We start from the raw sequence: 19,878 nt of genomic DNA, 5'->3' as shown, positions 1-19,878 counted from the left end.
GTGACTGAAAGCTGCTTTTTTGTACTTCACACACTATCCTTCCTTAAATCAAGAGCATAGTCCTTTGCTTAGTAGTTGTAGTTTCATTACCCTTTAGTCAATCCTATGTTAGACAAGAGTGTAATAATACACCTTGATACATATTTATTGTTAATTCTGTGAGGTTTTTCTAATCAACCTGCTTAAAGTTTCATGAGTTTCATTTCAAAGCTAGGTATTTATAAATGCTATGCTTATTGCTGTGCTATGTTCTCTTCCCAGACATCTGAAAAATACCTGGTGTTGCTCCCAGTGAAGTCAATACTTTTCCCATTTACTTCAGCAAGAGCAAGACTTGATACTAGCTTTATCTGTAGTGTATAACGTGGTTTGGGCAGCCCATTACCTTTATTTTCAAAACAAAAGTTCAGTTTCACGCTGAGTAAGAAAGCCATTCTGTGGCTGCCTGGTTTCACAGGTAGCTATATCAGTTTCAGCAGTGATATTGATCGCTTCTGGACATTACTCACTTCCTGTCCCCTGTGTGTTCCACAGAAGTATGAACAAGAACTGTTTAAATTGGCTTTGCCTTGTTTGAGTGCGGTAGCAGGGGCCTTACCTCCAGACTATATGGAATCAAATTATGTCAATATGATGGAAAAACAGTCTTCAATGGATTCAGATGGGAACTTTAATCCTCAACCTGTTGATACATCAAAGTAAGGAATTACTTTGTTGCAACTAGTTTGTTTGTTTGTTTTTAATTACAAATGTGTAAAAGAGGGTTGGAGTCTGTTTTTCTATGATGTGAAATTACAGCTTTTATTATCTTCTGTACGCGTAGCTTCAAGATAAAATGGAGTCCTTAGCTTTCTATTTTTTATTTATTTATTTTTTAATGTATTTATTTTAAACCATATAAAGCAATAAATATCCAGTTATGTAACTAGTTTCTTGGTCAACCTAGAACATTTTGAATGCATTTTCAGCCTAAAGACAGAACTGTCTGGGTACCTTTGTATGTCTTCTGCAAAGAAACAGCATGTTTTTAGGAGCAGAAAAAGTAGACTAGTCTATATCATCCCAGTCATTATTAGCATGTGCCAAGACACTAATTCCAGTGTATGTGAATGACAGTACATACAGAAAATGATGCTAATCATGCATTCATGTAATCTCTTTTTGCTATGAATAATGAGGAATTGAGCAGAAATATCCTCATTCTCTCTAGGCAGTCAGACTCTGCCCATAATTTTTAAGTACCTTAGGCAGACAAAACATACATCTGAATAGGATTTTTGTGCCCTGATTTTTGCCTACAACCAGAGCCCCATTCTCCTTTGTCTAGAGTAGTCTTACAGCAGTGTGGTTATCCACTATATTGTGAAAAATGCCACTTGTATACAGTTGCTTCAATTGCCTTCTTGAGTTTCTGTCTGTATTAACATTCAGAACACAGAGTGCTGTCAGTAGATTGATACCTTTTTTATAGCATGCTTAAACATATATGCACATTGAAATTTTGTAGCAAAAGCCATAATCTAGACTGGAATATAGAAATCACATAACTGGCCATTAAAACTCATTTGTCTAAGAGGTATTTAAGATATATGAAAATTTAACAAAATTTAGTAAGGATATTATCTAATCAAAGGCAACTTTATCTGTTGTCTTTTCAGAGGAAAATTGTAGATAGCCAGAATACATTTGAAAAACTCAGAAAATGTTACTTAACATTACCTAAATCATCAGTCATCTCATTGCTGTAAGAGTCAATAGCTCTGCGATGATTCAAGTCAAAAAATGCACTACTTTTATCAGTGTCACTTCCAGCCTATCCTATATTTTTTTAACATGCAAGTCCTGCATAGCAGTGCTTAATAGTCCTACACCTGTTTATATGAAGCTTTAGATAATACGACCTTATTGTAATTGTCAATTTATTACATTCCTGAAATTGTTCAGTTATACCATTACTAGAGTTCCCCTTGAAATACATACTTCCAAACAATAAAAAAAATGGTGACCATGCTGGATGAATATTTTTTACCTTTGTGTGGGGTTAGGCTCAGGAAAACTGTTACTCTGACATAATTTTGTTTTGCATTTCTGCTTTTTCTCACCTTATGACTGAAGATGAAAAACCAGACTCTTCTACTTTGCAGTAGATGGCACTGTAACGCTTTTACTGTCAAAATTCTTTGTCTTAGGAGGAAAGATTTTGCTATTCCATAAGTCGTCAAGAAGCAATTATTGCCTTTCATTTGTAGGAATGCAGATGCAGTAAAATACTGATATTTGATACATTATTTTTGGAAGAGGATTTTGTCTCTTGTGCTTGTTTTACAATTAAGGATAGCTGATTTTCCTTTACTGCTTAAGAAACCTTAACTTCTGCAGTCTTGTACACCTGTTGAAGGCTAGTGTATTTATTTGTTTTTTTTTTTTTTTTTTTTTTCAATGTGTAATAAGAATTTTAATATTTTTAATTTTCACTGGGCTTTCGGAAAATAGAGCCTCAAGCATATAACTTTTTCAGTTGTCATAAGTTATAGTGCTTCAAGCATAGAATAAAATTTATAGGAATATATAAAATAGATGATGTGTTTCAAAAGGGACTGTTAGGCCACTTAGTTTATAATGGACATGTACAGTAAATTAGCACCCTATTTCTGAAGCTATGGGTCATAGTTATATCTTTAATCTTAAAAAAGTATATCTTAGTAATAGAAGTATGTGACAAAAAGCATGAGTACTCACTATCATTATTGATTTTTCCCTGCACGTGTGTGATGAAGAAGTAGACTTCTACAACAAGCTGCGGTTCATTCAGTGTTCATTAAATAACATAGATTTTTTTGTCTTGATTTAACTGGGGCTCGGAGAAAACTGTATGTGAGGAAACAAAACACAGTACGATGCTCTGAATGGATGTATGCACTGCTAATTATTTGAAATTTTTCTTTAAAACAAAAGCATTCACATTTTAGCATGTGATGTAATGGCTATTTTTTCTTTACTTTCAGCATTACAATCCCTGAAAAGCTAGAATATTTCATTAACAAGTATGCAGAACACTCTCATGACAAATGGTCAATGGAAAAGGTAAAATCTATATTCCTGTTAAAGCAAAATCAGAATTTTATTTTATTCCTTTTCTTTAAAAGAATTTACTCTGGATATGGTTATTTTTCATAATGCTACAGGTTGGCACATAGGTAAGATATAAACCTGTATTTTCTTGAAATGCATTGGGGGGAAAGTTCTATGAGTACACATGAGTATTTCAAAATAGTGTTTCAAAATGTAATTATTTTTATTGTTGACCTTTGAGTAAATATACTTGCTAATTATTTAAGAGTTTTATTGGCTTCAAATTTCAATTTTTAACCAAAAAAACCTCTTTAGGGTTTTTATTCCTTTTTGTGTATCCAGCATTAAAATGGTTCCTCAGGTGTAGCACACTGTAGCACAGTATTCTGCTCTGTAGAAATATTTAAAAGAAAAATGTATTTAAATGATAGCTTTCTGTAATCATTAATTTTCAAAAAGATGGCATGCTACATAATACATTTCATTATGTGTAGGAAATATAAATGTTGGTTGAGAAAATGTTGAGAAAATTGCAGAAAGGAAATTCAAAGATAACTTCTCTGCAGAAGCATTGTTCAGTTCCTTTGTACCAAAAAAACCAGGATTTGTCATAATTCTTTTGCTGTTCCCCATTTTTTCCTCTACTATTTCTGTTTTCAGTTTGCCAATGGATGGACATATGGTGAAACATATTCTGAATCTGCAAAAGTGCAACCATTAATGAAACAGTATAAGTTACTATCTGAAAAGGTAAGAAATTTGTTCATTCTTGATAGAGGGTGACTGAAAGATTGCTTCATTCACTCTGAAAATATCACCTTGTGTTTACAGCACTTTTAAAATATTTATTTAGAGTAAGTCAGCTAATGCATGTAATGTTGCCTTCCTTAAAATCTCAAAAAGAGATGGAAAGGGTTTATTTTCCAATAAATAGGCCATTCAACCTATTGTCTCATTGTTGAATTTACATGGCATATCTTATGGTGAAACTGAAGTGTCATATTACCAGTATATTTTTTACAGTAAAGTCATACAGGAATGCCTACTTGCTTAGTGAAGAGTTAGGTTTAGGCTTTGTCAGTTCCGCAGCAGAGGGCCACCACGATGATCAGAAGGCTGGAGAAGCTAATAAATGACGCAAGGCTGAAGGAACTGGATTTGTTCAGCTTAAAGAAGAGAAAGCTGACAGGGATATAGTCTGTTTTCCAGTACCTAAATGCTAGTGATAGAGAAGATGGATGTGTTCTTTTCATGGGGATGCACAGTGACAGGACAAGAGGCAATGGGTCTAAGTTGATTCAGTAGAAATGCCTTCTGGAAATCCTTGAGAACTTAAATCTTGGAATAGGTTGTCCAGAGAAGTGGTAAAATCACCTGCACTGCAAATGTTCAAGGCATGACATGGCAAGCCATAGATAATCTGGTCCTGAATAACTGTTGACAACTCAATTAGGTTAGCTTATCTGACCTCAACAGAGGTTTGAGCCAGATGGTGTCCAGAGGTCCATTCCAACACAGTCTTTTTAAATGATTCTGTGATTATGTTTTTTTTTTTTTGTTTGTTTCATGTAACAGACAAAACACTGCATTATTCCTGATAAGGACTGCTCTACCTTTTAGTTCATATCTGAGCATACCATTAACACACTTATTCCTGTGATCTTCAGCTTCCTGCAGGGCCACAATTCTTCTGCCCACCTCTGTAATGATAAATAAACTTTTTAATATCTTATATGTGATTTATTTGCTTCTTTGCAGCATCCCTTGGCCATAGAGGCTGATTTCAGTACATTTCTTTGCATCTCAGTATAACCAGGCAAAAACCTGAGTTAATTTTTGGTCTATACAGCTACATAATAAACAAGGCAATTATTGCATGTGTGTTCTTCTAGGAGAAAGAAATTTATCGATGGCCAATCAAAGAATCACTGAAAACTATGCTGGCATGGGGATGGCGAATTGAAAGAACACGGGAGGGAGATTCCATGGCACTGTATAACCGGACACGTCGCATATCTCAAACTAGTCAAGTGAGCCATTTTATTAAGAACTTATTTTAAAAAAAGGCATGCAAAATCTGCTCTCCAATCTTCTTTTTTAGAAGTGATGAAATAAACCTGTAGTATAAAAATACGTGAAAACATTTTTCACAAGCAATTGTACGACTCTGAAGATGGGTGTGGATTTCTATTCACTGAAGCTGGAACTTCCTTTCACTGTTGCAAAGTAATATGTTAATAAATATTTTTCAAAATGCTGAACAAAACTGAAATAGGAAGGTATTTGTTCACTTGATTTAAAGTTAGCTACCTTATTTAGGGGACTTGTTTATATTAGTATGATTATGCATTAATAGTGAGTATTAACAAGATTTTAGTCTGCTATTTTTTTTTGGAATTTAGTGTCTATGGATGCCTCTAAGCTTGTAAAGAAAAAAAATAAAGGTACATATATAAATTTAACTTATTTTTTAAGGTCCATTAATAGAAACATCAATGTTAATGCAGCATAAACTTTACATCTATAGACAGCCAACATTCTGAAAATGTTAGATAGGTTTTTTTCCTTTACAATAGCTCTCTTAAATCAAAATGCTCTAACGATAAAATGGAAAAATACTGACACATTATTATCTTAGATCTGTATATACATTGCAATTAAACTGGGGAGGGGAGAAAATCTCTCTGATTCACACAGATGCCCGTGGAGCAAAACCAACCGGGGAAATAAAATGGAGGGCAAAAATCTTTCCCTCTTCTCTCCACTCAACTCTGCACTATTTGCATGTGTGAGTGGTGATACACCTGTAAAAAATGAGCAGTTGAACCTGCCTCTGCACTATCTATAGACACTAGAATGAGTATATCAAGTGATTTGATTTAGCACTTGGACTAATCTGCACACTATAGTTTGTACACTATAATTGCCTTCCAAAATCCTTGACTTCCAAATTTACCAACTTTTGGGTGTTTATAATACCAGCCCCAAGACTATACTGACAGATATATTCATATATACTTCAAGCATAAGGAACTCATTACAATGAATAGCTTTACAGTTGAGATTCAGATTACATCAACATATAAAAACGGCTTTTGTAGTTGTTACAGTCTTCCCTTACTATAATGAAATTACTTTTATAGAGGACTTTCTGAAGCCTAAGATATTTCTGTAATTCAGAGTCCACTATCATATTAATAGTCATCCTCTGTTTAAAATGTGTTGTGCTGTCATCACACATGCACACAAAATAGCATTGTTTATCTGAGAAATTTCAAGTATTTTTAATCAGTATCTTCATGTTAATGAAACAATGTTTGCATTGTTTGCCTTAAAAACCAATACTTTATCAGTATTTATTTACTGTGTGGTGCTTGTATGTCCTTTGTGTTATTCTCTGTTAAAAATGCCTGCCTTTTGAAATTAGGCCTTTGAACTTCTAGGCCTTGTACATTCTTGTATATGTGCATATGAAAATAGTATCAGACATAGGAACAAAATTCTGGACACTGTTCTTTCTAGATGCAGGTGTACCTGTGGGGAACTTGAGTTTATCTGTTTCAGCAGAATCCACAGAGGAAAGCCCAGCAATGCCACTTTTCTATCCACATTTCTTGCACCAGTGGCTTAACATCCAGGGAATCTCCATCATTGTTTCCTCTTCTTCAAACATTTCTTTCAATGTAATGAGCATAGATGTGACAACTTAAGGCAGTAGAAAGAATGACAAAATAGTGATGTTTTCTGAGTGGGGAGGAGGGACAGAAGGAAAAAACTACGTGTTTAGTAGATTCTATTCCTACATATAGAAATGTTGAAAAGCCAAATTAAAAGTTTGATTTTTGCCTGAATTTACATTAAACTAGCTTGTATGAGTTAAAATCTTAAATGAGTTCATGGGAAATTTGCATTCAAATGGGGGGGATTTGTGTCTGATAGCTGTCTGTCTTTCGGAAGGAAATATCTAGACCTTTGCCAAAATCTCATTTAAGTTTACCATCCTTGATGAGTTTTCAGTTGGGCTACATAGGATCCTTTTGCTCTCTAGAGATATGCAAGTGAATTTTCCTTAAGTTCTTTCATTATGTTCGGTATCTTGTTAACTCTTTCGTATCAAATGCTTGCATAACAGCTCCAGTGTTTTGCATGTTTGTCGTTCAGATCTCTGTAGATACAGCCCATGGTTACACTCCTCGAGCAATTGACATGAGCAATGTCACCCTCTCCAGAGACTTACATGTAAGTCACAAACACTTAATATGCCTACCCTTGTTTTACAATCTTTTTTCTTTTCAGCTAGTTTATTTTAAAAAAATGTAGTGCCTTATGTTACTTTTTTTTACTTTCTTTGATACGCTTTTTTTTTAACTTTTTGTTGTTGTTGTTAGTCTTTTTCATCATTGGTCTTTGATTCTCTGTTGCTTTAAAAAACGTCATTCATGTTGAAAAGCTTTGAAGTTTATTTTAGTGCCGGCTCTCTTTGTGAACATCTGTTGTTTTAAAGGGAATCCGCTTTAGAAGAGCTTGAAGGATCAGCTTTTTTTCTGTTTATAATTCATTTCTCCACCATCTTCCCAAAAAATTTTGTCATTGCTCTTTTTTCTAAACTAAAGAAATAAGAATCAGGATCCATTATTACAACAAACATTGTGAGAATAGAGAACGAAGAGATTGGGGGTAGGATTTTGACTGATCTGTCAGTAGATTGCTGTTATTGAGAACAATACCTTCATTTGATAAACAAGTGCTGTTTCTGCCTTTAGAAAGTTAGGGTTTTTTTCTTAGTGTTTGATGGAGTATGGCACTAGTTTTTACAGTCTACTAATTTGCTGTGAGTATGGTTACAATATTATGTAGACATACACTAGACAGTTTTAATTAGTTAGCATGAGTGTTTGTGCCAGTCTAGTGATGGCAACGCAGATTTCAAAGCTGGCTACAGAAAACTCCTCAATCACAGGGATAAGTTTGTCCATACTGAGCTCTGTCCTAGTGCAGTGGAACAACACCAGTAGTAAATTGCCTAACTGTACAGTATATACTGTATTGTTCATCCGATCAGATTTTTTAGTTGATTTTCCCTCCTTGATTCCTGTCTTGTAGTTTTCAGTTTTATATTTCTAACCATTGTAGGTTGCTGATGAGCTTTACAATTATCAGAATTTGCTGCCATTTAACCATCATGCTTGAGTTAAAACATGCAGTAGATTGCTGATCATCCCAGTGAGTTAATAAAATGTATAACTGAATAACACTATGGTCATTACACTCTTATCTTAAACTGATGGAACAGCTTAATTATATCATTTAACACTTGTATAGACTGTGTGTAGTTGAAAGTCTGTGCAGACTTTGTTTAGTGCTCGTGAGATAATCTTGATGTAAACATCCTCATAACATTATGGTGTAGTAAACCAAACCCAGAGAAAAGTAACCAGCTTGTCACAAAACAGTAAAGAAATGGCTTTATAACTTCTATTACTCCCTTGGTTATTATTTTATGCTATACCCTCTAACAATTGCCATTAATTTTATTTCCTTTGTAGCCCTAAGCTATAAAGCAGAGCTGGTTGGCTTTATGATTCATTCATGCCCTTAATTATGAAAATAAATCTTCTTTGAAAGCAACTTCAAAATCCGTTATTTGAAACCTAAGCAAATTTAATTAAAATGCAATTTCAGGTATTAATTGTCCTGATACTGTCATTCAGGAAATATCTAAATAGGTTAGCTATTAATGAGATCTGAGTTTTAAAAAGGAACTTTATGGAAAGTTGAACTTTTTTTTCATGTTTATTATCTTTAAACTTGAAGTTCACGGTTAGACTATTCAACTTTTTTTTAAATTGCTGGGAACAGTTGTTACGAACAAAGTTGTTTGTTGGTTTGTTTTTAACCAGTACGTAAGAATTGATGCTATTGAATGTTGACATCATCCTGTGCATGTACTGTGCTAGCAGGGATCATGACTATGTCTAAAACTGTAAGTCTGGGAAATACTTGTCCTTTTGGTCTTAAGTGGTCAGCTGGTTACATCTTGGCTCCATGAGTAGCTAGATCTTGCTCTGAGACAACCTTCATAGCACCCTGCTTTCCAAGGAAAGAAAACCCAGACTACACTACATTCTTCCAAGGTTCTAATTGGGATTATCAAAACAACAGGAGCAGTTTGTTCTTGGCAGAAGGCGTCTACCATGTAGGAGAGACATGCGTCCACTGCAGAAAAGTTTATGAAGCTAATTGTCCTATAGACAAGCAAGATAAGACCGGAAAGTTTCAAGTTGTTATCTGAGTGGTATTAAAAAATACTGGTTACTCAAACCCCTTATTAAAGATGAAAAGTATGCTTCTGGAGGTCCACAAAAGAAGTGAAAAGGGAAATCTAGAGAAAATTCCACCACTGCATACATAGAGGGAGGAGAGGTGTGTTTAAAAAGTTGAAATAGTAGTTCCTACTAGTTAGAGACTGAAGAGCTTGTCTGTGTTTTGCTTTGTTTGATGACTAGCTTCTAGTTTACCAGTCTGAAAGAGGTTGTTTTATAGGAAGAATTTACTTATCTGTTGTGCACACTGGGGGAGAATTTCATGCTCAATAAAAAACCTATGGCTGCCTTTATGTAGTCCATGGTAAAATGGTTGGCGCTTTGAACAGGGTGCTCACACAGATTATCCACCTTGACCAGGCTATAGCCATCGGTTTGTAGTCAGTCTGCCTCAGCCAGCCAGAACAATCTTGATTCAATTCTCAGGCTTGCTGTTCTTTGTTTCCCTTACCAGGGCCTTCAGGGGGTTCTTGCTGGCATTGTTTTGAGAATCAAGTCCCCGTCTGATACCCCAGTACTCATTTGAGACTATACTCTTCTTAGTGGTTCCTCCTGGTTTTTATTAATGGTTTTCTGTTCAGCACCAGCTTCCTAAGTCTTACAGATAGACCCATCCTACCCAAATTCTGTATCTTAATTTTTCCATAAAAACTCTTAGTTTCAGTGAACCATTACAGTGTAACTGTATTGAACCTGTCAGAGAACAAAAATTATTATTTAATATCAACCAGGAATTTGTCCTTTTGGGGGTTAACCATTGCAACACATATCACTAAGCTCTCCATTTTCCTAAGGCTATGGCTGAGATGATGGCTGAAAACTACCATAATATATGGGCAAAGAAAAAGAAAATGGAGCTTGAAGCAAAAGGTAATATTAACTACAGGTATTTACAGTATTTTAAGTTCTCTATAGTTAGCTTAGATCAGGTATTTGAGAATACAGATTGAAAAAAAAAAAAAGAACAGCAAATTTAAATTAACAAGGACGAAATAGCAAATTATCTATTTTTAATTACATATTATCTGTTCTGTGATGCCTGGAAGTTTTTATAGTACTGAATGTAACAGTTCCTGTTGAAGAAGTTTTTATGAAGATATTTATATTAATGATAGCAACTTTGTTTTCCTGCCAAATTAACTATCTGCATTCAGAGATATATCAATACATCGGCTATATGTAAGCAATATAAATGCAGTGTATTCTGTTCACCTCTCTGTTTTGGCAGCATTCTTTTTCTCAGATACAACAGTTATCCAAACCACATTTGAATACTCTACTCTAGTTTTCTGTCTTTAATTTATTACTATAAAGCAGAACTATATCACCTCCATATATTTTTAGATAGGTGTATATCTTGCTAAATTCCCTTTTTTTCTGACATCAGAATGTTTAAAAGCAGGACTCTGCTTATGTTTACATATTTGTTTATAGGTTGTTTTTTTATGAAATGATGTGTTACTTATTGAAAGATTTTCAGTTTCATTGAATGAAGTTGTAATGATAATAAATATTCATAACAGTTAAGCACTTTTTTCTTTATGAGTTTTTGCAGTAGGTTCAACATATTTACCTGGTACTTGCAGTGACTTGATTATGTTAGAAGTATGTTCACAGCCATGTCTAAAGTTTCTGTCTGAACATTTTTTAGGTTTGTGTAACATAAAAGTGCATTGTTATTTCAGAATATATTTTACTGTAACATGCTATGTATTATTATGACAGTGCTTTTATATACCAGGACTTACCATGTAAACAGATAGTGCTCTAACTGCTTTTTAATTCTCTTGATGTTCCATAGTAGGAGGAGGCAACCATCCTCTTCTTGTTCCTTATGATACACTCACAGCCAAAGAAAAAGCCAAGGACAGAGAAAAAGCACAGGATATTCTGAAATTTCTACAGATTAATGGATATGTTGTCTCCAGGTAATTCTCTGTTCAGTATTAGTGTCACAGAAGGTTTCTAATACTACTCAGTAGCCTTTTTTTAAAATTTATTTCTTAAAATTTGTTATTAAAAGAAAAATCTATGATCATTTTTAGGTTTTAGTACCCGGGAGTAAGGTTGAACTCCTTCATATAGAACATTGCAAGGAAGAAATGGATTGTGGAGTTAGTAGCAGGGTTTTTGGAAGGCACAAGCAGAGTTCTGCAGAATCTCTGGGTGTCTTCTTCCTCTTCTCTCAACACTGCAGCATGCTTTTTCTTCATGGTGTGTACACATACATCCAACTGCTAGTAAACTCATTAATTTTCTACAAATCTTCATTACAAGTCAGGCACATGGACCTCTCTATAGGAATTTCTAGGCAATTGCTTTGAAAAGACAGTTTTAATTCTAAAATCTACTTCCCATTTTTTTCAACTGAGTTAATTTGTAGTGTTGTTAAAATATTTTAAAAGTGAAAAGTTATGTTTAAAAAACTTTTAAACAATCCACAGTGTAAATGCATTAAAAATGAATAAATGTAATAATCAACAGATCATTTGTAATTCAGTACATATGCATGCTATTCTCTGCAGAATAACATGTAGAATTTCTGTTGATTTTATTATTACATGTTTACCTATTAAATGCATTGTGAATAAAATTTTAATTAAGTTGGAAGCTTGTCTGCCTCATCAGTGTGGCTGAAAGCATATCTGAGGTTTGTATGACTCGAACTTTAGTAAGTGAAAGAAAGTGTCACAGGGATGGATTCAAGTAATCACTGTGAATTAATTAGCCTAGCATATCTGTTTAAAATCTGCCTCCTTCATTTCTTTTATATCACATATGGAATTCATCCCATTTATAGAGTCCCTTAGCTAATCTAATAATTCTAGGTAAAATCTTTCAGGGTAGCTGGAATAATTCAATTTACTTCCCATCAATAGAGTAGGATGTACAAAGAAGGATGTCAGTCAGCAAAGGTTTCTTTTCTCATCCCCTGTCAAAATGACAAAAGACTCCTCAGCTGTATTCAAGGTTGCAAATTCCTTTTTGACTAATCCTTTTTTATTTCTGTCTTACTTAAACACAAGTGTAAAGTGGCTTTTGGTTTTTGGAGCAGTGGAAGGCTAAGAGGGATGGTAAAACAATTGTTAAGTTGGATACTCATCATATAGTAAAGAGTTCCTGCTGCACCTACATCCACCTGTGCTAGTCAAATGCAGGTCTTTCTGTCAAGTTCAACTCAATATTACCTGCTGCCTCTGTGACCACTGTGCTGTCTAAACAAGCATTTGATTCACATTTTCCTTTGGTCTGCTTACCACTTGACTTTCTGCCATATATACCTTGCACACATTTCTTTCCAGTCTTTTATTTGACAGTGACCATTCTAGCCTAGTGCATGCTCATGTACACTGGCTTTAGGGAAGGTACAAACACTTGCCCCCTGCCAAGCACGTGGCACTCAGGCATATGTGGCCTGTGACCCACAGTCCTACTCCGGCTGCTGGCACTGAGCCCCTCACTTGCCTTACTGACATTGCCTCCTCACATCAGCTGTTTTTTTTGGGACACACAGCATTCCATGCCCAGTGACTGGCAACTGGGATTCCCACTTGCTCCAGTTGGAGACACCACAGAGCAGGGGTGCCTTACCCTTGCGAAGGTCTGACTCCAGTTGCTGGCACCAAATCCACTCATGCCAGTTCTTTGCAGTAGCTGGCACTCTGGGGTCAAAGTCTGTAGGGCCCATAGAGACATTCCCAAAAGCTATGGCCTTTCCAACTACTGACACAGAGACCCTCATTCACTCCTGTTGCTGGCACCACAGGCCTGGGGGCACCTACACTCCAAGTCTGACTCAAGTTGCTGGAGATCATGCTGATCTTGCTAGTAGGTGGCACTTACTCCTCACAGCACACACATACATGTGGGATAGTGAGCGAGATTACATAGATAGTTAAGCAAGGGTTTAATAAGAAGAAGGGACAAACTCTAGAGATGAGGTACAGGGCTCAGTCAGACAACTGTGTTGACAAGCCACAGTTTACATGTGACTGGCCCTTTATATCTCTTTTTGTCTTTTCTCCACTTTGCTCTTCCTTGATCCTCCTACCCTGCACATTCCATCATTAGTTTGTGGAGTTCCATTGACCTGCCTTGGATATTCAAAATGCTCATGTTCTTCATATCTCTTCTTCTTAGGAGTTAGAAAATCCAGGTGGCCCTCTCCAAAGCTGTGCCTAAAGTTTCTGAATGGACCATTAATTACTGGAGACTTTTGGTCTCCAGCCTTGTCTCCTTTATCCCTTGTTTACCAGCTTTGTGTCTCTAAGCATTCTTGTTTATGGCTTCCTTCTTATTACCCCTTTTGCGTTGAGAAGATCCTCGATCAGATAATCTTAATGAAGCAGACACTATTGTACCATGACAAGTATCAGCTGACAAAGCTGTTTGAGTTTCAGAATGTCTTTTTCTGAAACTGAACCCTACTATCAGCAATGTTCTCATTTAAAGCAGGAATGTGCACTACACAGGCAGTTGTATTCAGTAGATATATTCTTTTGACTTTCAAAAGAACCGAGTATTTAGTGATTCTGATAGTGGGGTGACTGACTCCCTTGCTGGTTAAGCAGAGCTTCTGCATGTGCTGTCATGATCCTGCAGAACCAAGGCTTATGTCATTGCCAGCTTGTTCTCAGCAAACATCAGCCCATATCATGGAACCAGTCTCTGCAGATTCATACTTTTTGAAAAAAGATATACTTTTCATATCAGACTAGTAACTATGATGTACCATACTGGAAAAGGTAAACTGCAATTCCATCACTTTGTTTTGATTTTCCCCCGACAAATGCTAGGTAGCTATTCGAAGTTCTTCCATTACAAGCAGATTTTTTTGGGGAAAAGTCATGATGAAGGAGACTAGATTTACTTCTGGACTATTTAAATCAAAGCATTTTAGCAGTTTCAAAACTCTCTCACCCAATAATCAATCCCTGGAGGGAAATATGAGATATCATGCCTTACAAGTAAGGGAAAGGAATTACAATGATACTGGATTAATCTGATTGACTAGTCTCATTTTTCTTTAACCGTTTACTGGGAAATCTGAGTTTTATCTTAAGAAATTGCTCAAAACCTGAATAATCATAAGAGTACTGTTTACTTCAAATAGAGAACAGTTCTTATGTTAATACACAGTTAATCATTACTAGAGAAAATGGCATCAGACTGCATGGAGAAATAAGACTGCTTTGAGTCCTCCTGATGTGTGAAAATTGATTTGCTTCTTTTTACAGAGGACTTAAGGACCTGGAATTAGACACACCTTCCATTGAGAAACGCTTTGCTTACAGTTTCCTTCAGCAACTTATAAGATATGTGGATGAAGCACATCAGTACATTTTGGAGTTTGGTATAGTACTCCTTGTGCATTTTCATAAGAATTATTAACCAAGATGCTTGATTTTATAAAATCAATTAGAATTTTTTTTTAATGACAAATTCTTGGACCATGAGTTTTCCCTCTAGTTTGCTGTAGTTGATGAAGATGATGAATTTTGGAAAGTTGTGTAGTTCACATATTAATTCCAGTTTCCCATGTTCACTCATCAGATGAAAAATGTTCAGCCAAAATTCATGATTTTCGTTCTTTGAAAAATAAAACTAGCTCCTGCCTTGTACTTATGCACAAATTGATTATCTCTCACATGTGCACATTAATAGTCCCTTTTTCACAGAGCAGATTAAACCAATCATTTTTACCATTTTGAAATTTTCTCTGGAGGAGAAAGGTGAATAGAGAAACCTCTAACAAACTCCCACTATGAGAATGTTCTTTCACAAACACCTAGCATGTCTTGCATCAACAGTGCTATGAAAGAAACAATTTAACTTGATCTGCTTTTGTAAAGATTAAAAAAAAATTAAAATTAAAAGTTTGGTGACTCAATTCAGCTTCTTATATGAGCAGTAAAAGCTAAAAACCTGGCCAGATGCAGCTTCTGTGTGACCATGGGAGTTGCAATGCCACATAACATAGACTGTGCCTCATGTGTAGGCATAGATGTTGTAATTAAAAATACTAATGGCAGGAACAGCAGTGAGAGTGAATATATCACTACTCATCCAAAAGTCTATCTATTTTTAAAGGGGAAATGATCAAATTTTTGAATTATTATATGCCATTGTTACTTACAGCAGCAAAAGTCTGGCCTTGATAACTCACTGGGTTACTTCTGCTGCTAATGCCTGATTACCATGGCTTCATTCTACTTAATTACATAGATTTGGTATAACTGCAAGAATGATAATGAATTAATACTGAAACACTAGAAATACCAGTCGAACAAATATCATTCATATCCCTCAATGGATTTGTAAAAAGAAGATTATATATAAGGGATAAATAATCTGGGAGCTGTACCAGATTATGTCTGTAGGTTGTATTTGATTGTTGTTGTAATGGGGGAAGGGAAGCAATTTTACTTTCATTTGGGTAGTTCTAACCATTAATTTTGTTCTTTAGACAAGTCTACAAACAAGTAATAAAAATATGGCAAGTCTCTTTCTCCTGGGAACGACTGGAAAAAGGTGTTCCATTAGAATCTGAGTTCAGGCTTCCAAATTGTTATCAATAACTAGAAAAATACAAACATAGGACTAGATTTTCATCTCACAAAAATATGCATGTCTCTTTGGACTATGAGATATCTACAGTCTCAGGAAGATTAGGACAATTATTCTTTACATATTTTATTTGCTGTAACTTTTCTTCTCATGGGGTAGTCATAAAATGCCACTTTAACTATTGGATATACTGTTTGTGGTATCTTAAATCTACATTTAAAGATTACTGATATTATTTGTTTATACTGTACACTTTCTAAGAAAAATACAGAGTAGACTGTAATTAGGATATATGACAGGGAGCTTAATTTTCTTTTCTCTGCAGATGGTGGCAGCAGAGGCAAAGGAGAGCACTTCCCATATGAACAAGAAATCAAGTTTTTTGCCAAAGTACAGTATATATTTTCTTTTTCTTTGTCAATGTAGTAAGTAGTTGAAGTGAGAAAGTATTTATTAGTGAACATGAGATTATTGTTGTTATAGATACACTTTCTGTGTTAAAGTCATTATTTTATTAATTTAAAACTGTAATAATAAAAATAGCTTCAAAATCATGTAGGATGAAGTATAGATGTGAAAAAATTACAATATTATATTCTTATTATTTCCTTGCTCCATGATATGTAACTTCTCATATGCTATTCATAACCTCTGTACATTTTCTGTTTACTTAGTCTAATTCTGAAGATTTTTCTCTTTTACAATCTTCAGGCAGGTAAATGTGAGCAGTAGTTATTGGAATTAACCCAGCTATGTATCTGTTGTTGTCACCTTCCTTATTGCTTGTTTTAAAACCAAGCTGACATCTGCCTCACAGAATCATAGAATGGCTGAGGTTGGAAGTGCTCTCTGGAGGTCATCTAGTCTAACTTCACGGCTCAAGCAGTGTCACCCAGAGCAGGTTTCCCGGGACCATGTCCTGATGGCTTTTGAATATCTCCAAGGGTGTAGACTCTGCAGTCTCTCTGGGCAACCTGTGCCAGTGCTCAGTCAACCTCATAATAAAAAAGTGTTTCTTGATGGTCACGGGGGATCTACAGTGTTTCAGTTTGTGCCTGTTGCCTCTGGTCCTGTCACAAGGCACATTTGAAAAGAGCCTGGCTCCATCCCTTCAGATATTTATACACAGTGATGAGATCCTCCCTGAGCCTTCTCTTCTGGAGGCAAGAGAGTCCCAGCTCCCTCAATCTCTCCTCATTTGAAAGATCCTGTAGTGTCTTAATCACCTTTGTGGCCCTTCACTGGATCCTCTAGTATGTCAATGTTTCTCTTGTGCTTGGGAGCCCAAAACCAGACACAGCACTTCAGATGTGGCCTCACCAGTGCTGAGTAGGGAGGTAGAATTGCCTTCCTGGGCCTGCTGGCAACACTAACCCAGGATGCTCTTTGCCACCTTTGCAGTGAGGGTGCATTGGTGGCCCATGGTCAGTTTGCTGTCCACTGAGACCCCCTGGTCCTCCTCTACAAACCTTCTTTCCAGCTGGCCAGCCCTCAGTGTGTACTGGTGCCTAGGGTTTTTCCTTCACAGGTGCAGGACTTTGCCCTTCCCCTTGCTGAAAATCATGAGATTCCTATCAGCCCAGGTCTTTTTGTGTCAAGAATGTTTTACACATGAATTAAGAAAATCTGCCTAGGCCTTTTGCATGTAAAAGCTTGTATGGTGTTTTCATATTAGTGAATAAACAAAGGCAGCTGTTTGCAGCATTTTCTAACCCTGATATCCTTGCAGTAAACTGTAATCTCAATACCTTAGAGTTCTTCTATGTGGTACTACTTACCAAGGTCGTTGACTCAGAAGATGGCATTCAGCCTTCTTTTGAACCATGCTCTAAAAAGGAAGCTTTTCTTATTAGTTGTTTATTTTGGATCTCCTCCTGGCCGACACCTGCAGTGGACACTGACTAGTAAAGTAAATAGGAAAGTTTCTGCACACAAGCCCTTGAGTGAGGTTTTTTTGGGAATTCTATTTGATAGCATCTAGAATTAAATGCTGTTAATGCGCTGACAGTTTTTCTTAAACTGACAGTAAAAGGCATGAACAGTGATATTTCTGTCTGCATATGTGGTACAGGAAAAGTCTTAAATTGTGAGATAAAATGAAGTTATACTTTCTGGTTTTAGTCTTCCTAAAAAACCTACAGGTCAAGTCTCCTGCCTTTCCTGATGACATTTTAAGTGCCTTGAATTCTAAATAACTTCAAAGAATAGACATTAAAGAAAAAATACATAGGGATTTTAAAACAGGAAACATTTGAAATCTCCCATCTTTACTTTTGACTTAGAAAGAGTAATACAGAACATAGTAAAGAAAGCCCTGAGATAACTATGTCTTTCTGGTGTAATTTCAGGTTGTGCTCCCTTTGATTGATCAGTATTTTAAAAATCATCGCCTGTATTTCTTGTCTGCAGCAAGTAGGCCTCTCAGCAGTGGAGGCCATGCCTCTAATAAAGAGAAAGAAATGGTGACAAGGTAAAACTTAAAATAATATTAATATGTATACATATGTATATGTGTGTTTTTCTTTAAACAGCAGCAGTTCATTGTGGGAAAGTGAAAAGTGGGAGGCAGGGAGATATTTTTATGAACATGCAAATTAAACTTTTTCCCTTTCTTTTCCTGTTAGGAAAATTCAATGTATAAAATGAAGAGAGAAGCACAAAGTTCTGATTATTTGCTGCTTTAAAGATAGTGGTGATTATTGTAGTAAGCAGGGAACTGCATTTAGTGTTGTGTGCAACAATACATCAGTTGCACAGTCTGTGGCATGAGCTATAAAACTGTGTATCAGTTTCATTGTTGGAAATATATATATACTGAAATTGGCATTCCTGCAAAATTTATTGTTGGTAGATTTAAAAGCCAAACTTATTTATAACTGAGTTTCAGTAAGTATCATTACCATAAAAAGTAAAAGAGAGTTGCATTCTTTCTGCTCTCTGGTTTTCTAAATACAGTATTTATATGACAGAAATATCCACTTGAGCCTTTCTCTGAAGTGATCCACTTTTTAGACCATGTGTCCAATGTATCTTTTCACTTAATTTCACTTCTGATTGAATTGAAACCAATATTCCCAGTTTAGTAAGGTGGACTATAAGGACTTACTGCATACCTGTAATGTACAGATATCATAGTTGCCTTCTTGGTTGTTATTGGGTACCAAATCATGCAAAACAGAACAGAATTGCTATTCTTTGACGCCGACAGCCAACTGATGATCATACAGACATGCAGGGTTTGCAAGACTGTGTGAATACTGAGTGAAGTTTCTAGCAACAGTGCTAAGCGTGAGTAATGGCTGTCTTGACCTGGTGTCATCTCATGGACTAATTTGATCTGGCAGCTTGGCTGAATGGCATTCTTCATATAACTAAAAAACTCAAAATGCATGCATCTAGATAATTTTTCACTCTGTGAGCTGCCATTTTTCTGTCTGTAGTGTCCTGGGTAACAATATTTTCACAGTTCTTAAGTCATGCCAATACATCCCATACCTTTTGAATATATTAGCATACATGCTGCATAGATTCAGGACTTTTGCACCTATGATGTCTAGCTGTGTGAGGTTCCTGAACATGTGGCCCAGCAAAAGCATCAGAGCTGCTGCCATACTTAGTGGAGTTACTTGCCATCCAGATTATAGAAACTACAATATATGAATATATGATCTATTTCCTGAAGTGTTGTTTGGAGCTATTTTGATAGATTCCCAACATTTTTTGTGTTGTGTTTGTATGGGTTATTTTTTGTTGGTGGTGTTGCATTTTTGTTTGTTTGATTTTGTTGTTGTTTTTGTTTTTTTGGTTGCATTTTTTGGTTGTTGTTGTTGGTTGGTTGTTTGTTTGTTTGTTTTTGGGGGGTGGGGGTGTGGGGGGTCGTTGGTTTGTTTGTTTTTTCCCCAACAGTATTGTAGGG

At 35.8% G+C, this 19,878-nt stretch overlaps 1 protein-coding gene across 1 annotated transcript in view; it reads left to right on the top strand.

Annotated features, from left to right (window-relative positions):
* Positions 1–19,878, top strand: part of RYR2 (ryanodine receptor 2) — a gene marked incomplete at its 5' end in the record, with an annotated part of 392,755 nt that overhangs the window by 282,915 nt on the left and 89,962 nt on the right. The window contains 10 exons of the mRNA XM_082048672.1: positions 535–698; positions 3,006–3,084; positions 3,733–3,822; positions 4,965–5,102; positions 7,234–7,311; positions 10,190–10,265; positions 11,200–11,323; positions 14,633–14,748; positions 16,288–16,352; positions 18,311–18,432. Coding sequence (XP_081904798.1) covers positions 535–698; positions 3,006–3,084; positions 3,733–3,822; positions 4,965–5,102; positions 7,234–7,311; positions 10,190–10,265; positions 11,200–11,323; positions 14,633–14,748; positions 16,288–16,352; positions 18,311–18,432 — 1,052 coding nt within the window. The remainder of the gene's footprint in view (positions 1–534; positions 699–3,005; positions 3,085–3,732; positions 3,823–4,964; positions 5,103–7,233; positions 7,312–10,189; positions 10,266–11,199; positions 11,324–14,632; positions 14,749–16,287; positions 16,353–18,310; positions 18,433–19,878) is intronic.

The sequence above is a fragment of the Streptopelia decaocto genome (genome assembly GCF_964273445.1).
Source record: "Streptopelia decaocto genome assembly, chromosome: 3".
Classification (NCBI taxonomy): domain Eukaryota; kingdom Metazoa; phylum Chordata; class Aves; order Columbiformes; family Columbidae; genus Streptopelia; species Streptopelia decaocto.
This window is presented reverse-complemented; position numbering and strand designations above follow the sequence as displayed.